At 65.7% G+C, this 9248-nt stretch overlaps 4 protein-coding genes across 4 annotated transcripts; 2 read left to right on the plus strand and 2 right to left on the minus strand.

Moving 5' to 3' along the window:
- Positions 1 to 183: 183 nt before the first annotated feature.
- On the minus strand, positions 184 to 910 carry EMIHUDRAFT_244264 (hypothetical protein; the record flags this gene model as incomplete). The annotated part of the gene is made up of 2 exons (XM_005769583.1): positions 184 to 196; positions 351 to 910. 2 exons carry the CDS (start codon positions 908 to 910, stop codon positions 184 to 186), a joined length of 573 nt encoding a protein of 190 aa, XP_005769640.1.
- A 117-nt stretch (positions 911 to 1027) lies between these two features.
- On the plus strand, positions 1028 to 1835 carry EMIHUDRAFT_445252 (hypothetical protein). The gene is made up of 2 exons (XM_005769584.1): positions 1028 to 1420; positions 1522 to 1835. The coding sequence occupies exons 1-2, from the start codon at positions 1114 to 1116 to the stop codon at positions 1572 to 1574; spliced, it is 360 nt and encodes a 119-aa protein (XP_005769641.1). The 5' UTR covers positions 1028 to 1113; the 3' UTR covers positions 1575 to 1835.
- A 332-nt stretch (positions 1836 to 2167) lies between these two features.
- EMIHUDRAFT_244266 (hypothetical protein) lies at positions 2168 to 3391 on the minus strand (the record flags this gene model as incomplete). Its single annotated transcript, XM_005769585.1, has 4 exons — positions 2168 to 2269; positions 2361 to 2579; positions 2657 to 2764; positions 2834 to 3391. 4 exons carry the CDS (start codon positions 3389 to 3391, stop codon positions 2168 to 2170), a joined length of 987 nt encoding a protein of 328 aa, XP_005769642.1.
- A 2205-nt stretch (positions 3392 to 5596) lies between these two features.
- EMIHUDRAFT_244268 (hypothetical protein) lies at positions 5597 to 8273 on the plus strand (the record flags this gene model as incomplete). The annotated part of the gene is made up of 4 exons (XM_005769586.1): positions 5597 to 6402; positions 6491 to 6644; positions 7975 to 8042; positions 8201 to 8273. 4 exons carry the CDS (start codon positions 5597 to 5599, stop codon positions 8271 to 8273), a joined length of 1101 nt encoding a protein of 366 aa, XP_005769643.1.
- Positions 8274 to 9248: the final 975 nt, after the last annotated feature.

The following is a 9248-nucleotide window of genomic DNA, read 5'->3' on the forward strand; positions in this document are numbered from 1 at the left end:
TGTGTGTGTGTGTGTGTGTGTGTGTGTGTGTGTGTGTTTGTGTGTTTGTGTGTGTGTGTGTGTGTGTGTGTGTGTGTGTGTGTGTGTGTGTGTGTGCGCGCGCGCGCGCGCGGCGCGCGCAGTGCGCCTCCGCCGTCGGCGCCACCCTCGCCCGGACGGCAGGGGGAGCGAGGTGCACTGCTTCTACGCCACACCCCTCGAGGAGGTCCACTCGGCCGAGCGGGACGACGGGGTTCGCAACTCCGCCACCGCCACCGCCGCCACCCACGCCGCCGTCGCCGCCACCGCCGCCGCCGCCGCCGCCGCCGCCGCCGCCGCCGCCGCTGCCGCCGCACTCGATGAGCAGCGACTGGCCCGGCTCGATGAGCAGCGGCGGCTGTGGTAGCAGCAGGGCGGGCGTATCCCCGTCGAGTGGCGGTAGGATGGGCGTACGCCACGGCAGATCGAGCGGCGCCGTGTCGCGGACCTCGCAGCCGTGCTGGGCGAGCGCCCGAGCGAGGGAGGCCTTTCCGACGCGCGACGCGCCGCACACGACCACCTCGCTCCCTCGAGCGGCGGCGAGCACGGCGGAGGCGAGTTCAGTCACTCCGTCGAGGCTGTTTGCGGCCACGGGGTGGGCGGAGAGGCAGCGCAGCAGCGGCCCTCGCTGTTGAGCACGGTACTGCAGGTAGAGCAGGTCCGCCTCGTCCAGCCGCGGCGTCAGGTTCGCCTTTGTCAGAGCGAGCAACGTCGTCGGCGCGGCGCCGAGGCTGGCGGTGGCAGCCTCAATCTCGCCGGATATCAACGTGGAGTCAAAGTCGGTGGCGTCGACAATTTGCACGACGAGTGGCCATGGCCACGCATGCTCGAAGTGCGGAGAGAGAGCGCCGAGGAGACGGCGGGCAGCAGCTGAGCTCTTGCTGTGGCGCATGTACAGGCCAGTCTCTCGGGCCGGGGCCTTTGCCGAGGGCGGTGCGAGGGTGTCACTCGGGTGTTCTCGAGGTCTGTGTAGCGAGTTTTTCTTTATTATTCGGTGATACCTCTACGGAAAGCGCACGGCGACCGAGTCCAGGCGAAGCGCACGGCGACCGAGTCCAAACGTCCGCAAAAGCTTTGAAAAGCGAGAGATCCGCCATGCCGCCCGCGCTACGAGCCAGCGCCGCGGCCGTCGCGGTCCGCCACTCCTGCCTCCCGCGGTTGTCCCATGCGTCGGCCGTGCGCCGCCTGTGCAGCCTCCCTCCGCTCGACACCGCACCGAGCCCTGAGATCGCCGCCAAGGAGGCGCGGCGTCGAGCGATGGTGGACGAGGTGGCTCGGGTGCAGAAGCAGCTCGAGGCGCAGACGGTCGCCGAGGTCGAGGCCGCGCTCCGCTTCCGGCAGACCCAACCAGACCAGTCGCAGCCCGCCGTCGCAGACGAGATCGGTGGGCCGACGGGCAGCGGTGCGCGTATACGACCGCCCCGGCCCGCCACCCCGGCTCCCCTCGGTGCTCCCGCCGCCGCGTCTCTGACGGTCCGCCGCCACCGCTCCTCCCCCGCGCAGAGCCGACCCGGTTCGGCGACTGGGAGCGCAAGGGGCGCACCTCTGACTTTTGAGCCTCGCATGTCCGACTCTTGAGCCTCCGGCGTCTCAGCCGCGCAGTGCGGCGCTTGAGCCACGAGCGGAGGCGTGCGGCGGAGTGCAGAGCGAACGGACGGTGGGTGGGATTGTGATGGGGACGGGGGGCACCCGGGCGTGCACGCTGCTCGCTGGGAGTGTGTGTGAGGCAACGACTGGGTGAAGGGGAGTGGGGAGTCAAGGGGTATTGGGTGTGCAAGGGGAGTAACCTTTCACCGGCAGCAAGATAATACCCTTCAGTGTCATGAAGCATGTGGGGACACGACCACAGGCGTCGAGGTACGAGGAGCTCCCACCGCGCGAGGGCTAGGCTAGGGGTCGAGCTCGAGGGAGCTCGAGGCCTCGAGGGGTCGAGGGCGGAAGCGGGAAGGGCAAGGGGTCTGGGGGTCTCCCCACGTTCGACTTCGAGGACTTCGCACGAGCCGTCGCGAGACGCCGAGACCCGAGAAGACGCGAGCGGACAGCGACAGCCGGGAAAGGCACAGAGTGTTGCGAGTCGACACACGACAGTTGGGTACGTTGTCGCTGCGTGTGTGTCCGCTGAACGGAGTCTCTAGCTGCTACCGTAGCTCTATGACTCCCCGCCGCCCAACTTGCTCAGCGCGCCTTGGTAGCTCTTGCTCAGATGCGCGACCACGAGGCGGCCGCGCACGAGGCGCCCGATCTCCGCGGCCTGCGAACGGTGGCGGACCGGAGGGGATGTGGGGGTGCGACGGAAGGCTGTATGCGCAGGCCTCATCGGTTTTGGTCGCCTCCGCGCGAACAAACTCGGCCAGGTTGGAGCGGCGCAAGGCGCCAAAGTTGAGAATCGGAGGGAAGACCCCTTCGTACAGCGGGTCGACTTCCGCCAGCGGACAGTCCTCCCCGTCCGCCTTCGCTAGCCGCACGGAGCCGCCCTCGAGGAGGGCGGTGGTTCCCGCATGACGATAGTCGTAAATGCGGTTGGCCTGCTTGCCTCGTGGCAGCCGCGCCACGACATCGTCCTGACGGGGGAGGGAGCCGATGATGGAGCAAACGCGCGAGTGAGTGAACGAGTGAATGCGAGAACGGGCGTTCGCACCTCCACGATGCACCGGAAGGGCCCCTCACACTCACGAGTAGCGGCATCGGTGTCCTCCGCCAGCGCAGCATCGCCAACGCGCGGGTTGCCGAAAGTGTAGATTGACATCTCGACGAGCGGTCAAGGATAGGGTCACATGAGCAGGCGCGTGTGTTGAGGAGGGCGTCTACTCTTCACCTTGGAAGCCAGCGCGGGGCCCAAGTCTCGCGCCGCTAGCATGGCCAGAGCGCCGCCGAGGCTGTGGCCAGTGATCAGCAGCGCTCCGTCGCCGGTCTCCTCTAACAGGGCGTGCGTGGCGTCGCGCACGCTCAGCCACGCGCGGAAAAAGCCCGCGTGCGCGTATGGCGCCACGGCAGGGCAAGTGGCGAACGTGGCGGCAGAAGGAAGCTGCCTCTGCCGCACAAACAAATCGGTGAAGAGGTCCTGCACTCGATCAAAGTCGGTGCCTCGGAACGCGAGCACCCTCTTCTGCTCTCTGCCCTCGCCCTCATCGCAGGACACCCACAACTCGGCCTGCGTGCCCGTGTCAGGAGCGTCAATGAATGCGAGCGGCATGTAACCCGCCTGCAGCGTTGCATCATAAGACGCCGGCGCTGCCTCTGGTGCATCCAAGTAGATGACGCGTGCACCGCCGAACCGCGCCTGCCGGAGGTTGCGGGGTGGCACGCGCGGGGCGTTGTATGCGGCGATGGCGAACGCGAATGCGCGCGAGGCAGTGGAGCTATCGAATTGCATGTGCCCGGCCAATGCCCGTACAGGCCGCGGTCGACCGCAGCACAACGCTGACTGGACCCGTAACTCGGACGTCCGCCAGACGTCCAGCGAGCGATTTCTTTTCTTTTTTTTTTTTGAGAGCGCCTTCGTTGTTAATAGTACAAACCCAATGGTCCTCTGCGAGCGGTCCTTCGTTGCAGTCGCACACACGCACACGCCACGCCGCACCGCGCGCCCGCCCACCGCCCCGCCCAGGCGGGAAAGAGGTGGGGAGATGGGACAGCGAAGGAGGAGCACGAGCACGTATGGGAGGGTTCAGTAATGCGCCACGCTGCCCGGCGTCTCTCACTTTCCGGGACAGCCCCGCCCTTGTGAGGCAGGAAAGTGACGGCTACCCCGTACGCGCCTGCCGCTCTACTCGTCGCCGACCGCCCATTCCCCCCTCCTCGTTCCCCCCTCGAATGCCCCGGACCCCGACAAGCCGCCCGACGTTGGGCCTCTGCCCCGCACGCCCCCGCCCCTCGCTCACACCCCGGCCCGACACGCACTCTGCCCCGCACGCCCCCGCCCCTTCTGCCCCTCGCCCACACCCCGGCCCGACACGCACATACAAGACAAACCCGGCGTCCTGCTCTCAAAAGAAAAAGAAAAAAGGGAACGAGGAGACCAGCGGGGGAGACTCCCCGCCTATGCAAGCCCCAGAGAGGGGCCGCCATCGCCGAAGCTGTGCCAAAGCATAACTCCAAAACCCGCAGCGGCCCAGGGGGCCTTGGGGGCAGCCTGCCGGACCGCCGCTGCACGGGGCTAGGCACCAGAAGACGAGTGGAATTGATGGATTGGGCTGTTGTCCGTGCCTCCCCTCTATACGTCAGAGTGGGACCTACGCCGCGCCGGGTAAGGGGCGCGCCCGGTCCTCGACGGAGCCGCGCGCCCCAAACGACCCAGGCGGTGAGTAGTCGTCCTCGAACCTTCGACTTGTAGTCGCCCGTGGTTAGCGCCCCTCCTCCCTCGCCCGTCCCTACTCGTACTGCTCTCGAGGCGCCCGCGGCATCTCGCCGCCCATCTTTGGCCACGCGTTGTAGTCGATTTCTTTTCTTGGTTCCGTTTTCATGTAAATTCTCTTTTTATCGAGCGGGGGGCGAGGGTGTCCAGTTATTCACAAATCACATGCTTTGTGGAGAAAACCAACTAGCTTTAGAACTCAACTTGACTCTCTCTCTCTTTGCTTGCTTGAGTGAGCTACGTCACTACTTGGGCTAGTTCCAGCCGCCGGCACGAATTGCCTGTGACAGAGATCAAAACTAATGTCGCAGCTGGTATACCCCTGTGTACCCTGCCGCGGCGTGTGCACCGCGGAAGGCACTCTGCAACGTGATTGCCGAATCCCGTTGGGACACAAAACTGCGCCGACCTGATCGCGCCCGTGACGCCGCTTGGAAAAGAACGGCGGCGGCATCTTGCCGGGCCTGCTCGACGTACGCCAGCACTGCAGCGATCGCCGAGGGGCTGCGAACTGGCAGGGGCAGTCGGAGAAGGGGCAACTCGGGCAAGTCGGAGCCGGACAGCGACCGAGCAGCAGCTGGCGTGTCCTGACTTGCCAACAATATACCTACAGCAGCTGGCGGGTCGGGCATGTCGCAGCCGGACAGCGACCGAGCAGCAGTCGGACGACCCGGGTCCAGCGATTGGGGAGCAAGCCGTGGAAACAAAAGATTTGAGCGGTGTCGACTCTAGGCACGGGACTGGCACTACAAAAAAGGCCAGGTGCCAGGCAGAAATTCTTCTTTTCGCCTGGCGATTACCCCTTTGCGCGGCAGCAGGATTGCGATCTACGTTTGTTTGATTTTGAGGCTTTCGGAGGCTTTGGAAAGGAGGTTCGCAGCACCCTGAGGGAGGCGGCGAACCAGCTGAGCAACAAACTTTCGCACGCTCAGCACCTGGACGAGGTCACATGGACCACCAAGAACTGGCACGGGCTGCAGATGCAGCGCTTGTCTGTCGTCCTCCACACCGCCGTGGCGTGGCAGACGGTGAACGAGCTAGCGTGCGGGGAGAGCGGCATTGTGCATGGTGCGGAGTGCATTGCCGTTCTTAACGGAGTCGCTTAGGCGGCTCCGGTGGTGAGCCTGTGTGTGTGCCAGTCCGCGCCAGTCTGCGCCCTTGTCGTGCCAGTGTGCTGTGAGAGAGGCTCCGCTTAAGAATTCTTCTTTTCGACGGAAGCGCAGCATGGAGACGGACCTCCACGTTCGGAGGGCGACGTCTAGGGCCGGCTCGCCACTGATCGCCGAGGCTTCAGGCGCCACGCTCGCCTCGAGCATCGCCAACCTCACCAACACCAACGTCGGCGTCGGCATGCTGGCCATGCCGGCGGCGCTGGCGTCGGCGGGTTGGGTCGGCGGCTTATCACTGCTTGCGTTTGCTGCGCTGGCGTCGGCGTTCGCCTCTTCGCTGCTGGTCGACTGCGTCGACCACGTCGGCCGTCCGGCCACCCTCTCGTGCATCACCTCGGCCGCCTTTGGTCCTCTCGGCCGGGCGCTGGTCGATGTCGCCGTGGCGAGCTTCTGTGCCTCGTGCGCCATCGGCTACCTGATCGTGGCGGGCGACTCGCTGCCGGACGTGGTGCGCGCGCTCGACGACAGCGCCCTCCCGGACGAGAGCCTGTGGCTGCGGCGCGAGACGTGGATCGTTGGGAGCGCGCTGGTTGTGGTTGCGCCGCTCTCGTGCATGCGAGACATCGACTCGCTCCGCTTCGCCTCCTTCCTCGTGCTGGTCTGCGCGGTTGCCATCGGGGCGACGGTGCTGCTCTTCTCGGCCGGCGCGGCGGGATTCGACGCCCACGAAGGGTGCGAGGCCGGCAACTCGCGCTGCTTGGGTCACCGCGTCAGCGTCACCTCGGCAGGGAGGACTCTCTCCGCCCTCACCACCTTTGCCTTCGCCTTCGCCTCCCAGCCGAACGTCGTCGCGGTCTCGTCGGAGCTGCGCTCGCCCACCCGCGCGCGCATGCTCGGCGTGATCGCAGGCTCGGTCTGCCTGTCCGCGACCATCTTCGGCCTGCCTCGCCCCCCGCAGTACACACGCGGGCAAAAACGAAACACGCGCGCCTCACCCCCCGGCTGCGAGGACAGGCATCCTCGCCTCCGCGGGGTACTACACCTTTGGCGACGCCGTCTGCTCGGACCTGCTCCTCTCCTACCCCGACACGCCGCTCCTCTCGCTCGCCCGCCTCGCACTCACCTACGTCGTCCTCCTCTCCTACCCCGTCGTCTCGTACCCGGTGCCGTACTGCTGCGACTCGCTGCTGCACCTCCTCTCGCTCCATCGACCAGCAACTACCACCGACTAGGTGCCGTACTGCTGCGACTCGCTGCTGCACCTCCTCTCGCTCCGTCGACCAGCAACTACCACCGACTAGGTGCCGTACTGCTGCGACTCGCTGCTGCACCTCCTCTCGCTCCGTCGACCAGCAACTACCACCGACTAGGTGCCGTACTGCTGCGACTCGCTGCTGCACCTCCTCTCGCGCGGCGCATGCGGCGTCGGATCGAGCCGCGCGTCGAGGGAGCTGATAGCCGAGACGTGGCGGAGATATCGCCGCGATGTGGCGGAGATATCGCCGCGATGTGGCGGAGATATCGCCGAGATGCGGCGGCAATCGACAGACTCGATCGAAACAGTGCCAAGGGCCGCGCACAGAGCGCGAGCTGTGAACGAGGTGCGAGGAAGCTGTGAGTGGGAGCAGCTGCCGCGCGGGGACAAAAGAGAGCCCCCCCCCCCCCCAAAAAGAGAACACCAGCCGTCCCCAGCTGTGAATAGGAGCTGTGAATAGGAGCTGTGAATAGGAGCTGTGAATAGGAGCTGTGAATAGGAGCTGTGAATAGGAGCTGTGAATAGGGAGCTGTGAACAGGAAGCTGTGAATAGGAGCTGCCGCGCGGGAAAGGCTTGCGCCGGGCGAGCCTGATGGTTGGCGGCGCGAGAAGACTGGGCGCGTCGCCGGCTTGCGGCGGCGGCGAGGGCGGCGAGGGCGGCGAGGGCGGCGGCGGCGGCGGCGGCGGCGGCGGCGGCGGCAACGGCAGCAATGCCCGTGGCGGCGAGGGCGGCGGCGGCGGCGGCGGAGGCGGCGCGTCGCTTTGCGTGAGTGACCCGGTGTGTGGCACTGCTTAGCTGCCCGCTCTCCGGCAGCCTGAGAGGGGAGAGTGGAGTGTGTGTGTGTGTGTGTGTGTGTGTGTGTGTGTGTGTGTGTGGAGTCTGCAATCGTCATCCCCGGCTGTGCTCTGGTATCGCCATGCGTGCGGTGGGAGGAGACCTAGGCCTTCGGCTGCCGATGCACCGCCCACCGCACGCCACTCACGTCACACATGGCCCACAAGCGCACCTTAGTTACCTTACGTCACCTGACCTTGCACAGGCGGACCCGACCCGCCTCAAGCGAGAGTTGTGAACAGCGTCTCTTCACACCCACTGCTGTGAACAGGCGGACCCGACCCGCCTCAAGCGAGAGTTGTGAACAGCGTCTCTTCACACCCACTGCTGTGAACAGGCGGACCCGACCCGCCTCAAGCGAGAGTTGTGAACAGCGTCTCTTCACACCCACTGCTGTGAACAGGCGGACCCGACCCGCCTCAAGCGGGCGGGCGCCGGGCTGATGATCCTAGAAGCGGAAGACGGACTCTTGTCTCCCAACCAGCGCTCGAGAGGGCACGTACTCCGCTGTACTCGGCCGTATTCCGCTGTGTGCACTGTATTCTCCTCCGTTGTATTCACGCGGTGCTCTGAATACGCTGCACACAAAACCGTCTTCCCGCCCTGAGGTTGGCGTATTCAGCACGTAGGCTGATGATTGGACTCGGCGTCGTGCTCGCGCCGCTGTCGAGCTACGTCACTCTCGTGGGCGTCGAGACGTGACGATCGGCTACATGAGAGCGTGTGTGAGTGTGACGCGGAGAGCTCGAGAAGCGGAGCTCAGTTCGGCGCGCCGCTGCACTGTCCGCGACCCCGCGTGGCGTAAGCGCGGAGGCTTATATCGTTTTTTTGGAGCTAACGCTGCGCTATTTTGCCCCGAGGCGCCTGAGAGGTCCAACCTTGATCCTTGCAACACACCCGCGCGCACACACACACACACACGCGGGGACGCGCCGGTGTCCAGTCGAGCGTCAGTGTTACTTGTGCGTACATGTACATGTGAGCCGTATGAGGGCGCCGCTCGGAGTGTTCTCGGGCTGTCTTTTCGCTCTATGTCTATCTAAACGAACGCGCGCTCAGTCCAGTTTACGGCCCGATGCCCAATACTCCATTTCCCTCCCCGTCGCCACGCCCAGGTACAGGCACGGCAGCACCGCCACGCTCGCCGCGACCCAGGCGAGCTGGTTGCCAGAGGCGAGTCCATACGCGTACAGGGCGGTCAAGGCCGTCAGCCGGAGCACGTAACCGCGCACGCGTCTCTCACCGCCCGGCGGCGCCGGCCGGCGCGGCAGCTTCTTCGCCTCTGCGAGAAGGAAGCTGTCGAAGCCGCCGTCGGAGTCATCTTGTCTCGTCGTCCTCTCCCCGTCCATCCACCGTGGCCCCCGCGGCTGCTGAAGCCTCTCCGCTGTGCGACTGAACTTTTGTCGCCGCAATCGCCACCGCCTGGTCATCGACAAGCCGAAGAAGGCGGTGCACAAGAGAAAAAAAAGTCTGCGACGGCGGCGCGCAGGCTGCTCCTGCTACCCGGCTCGCGTGCAGGTGGGGACCCTGTCCTCCTCCCATTCCTCGTTTGCGAGTGTTTTCTTTCTTTAGAGTGGGAGTGGTGGTGTGACTGCTCCTGTCTGTGGTGCGGGCGACGGCTTCTGCCTCCCCGCCGCCGCCACCGCCACCTGCACTGCCGCCGCCCTCACCGCCCTA

This window comes from Emiliania huxleyi (assembly GCF_000372725.1).
Source record: "Emiliania huxleyi CCMP1516 unplaced genomic scaffold EMIHUscaffold_415, whole genome shotgun sequence".
Classification (NCBI taxonomy): domain Eukaryota; phylum Haptophyta; order Isochrysidales; family Noelaerhabdaceae; genus Emiliania; species Emiliania huxleyi.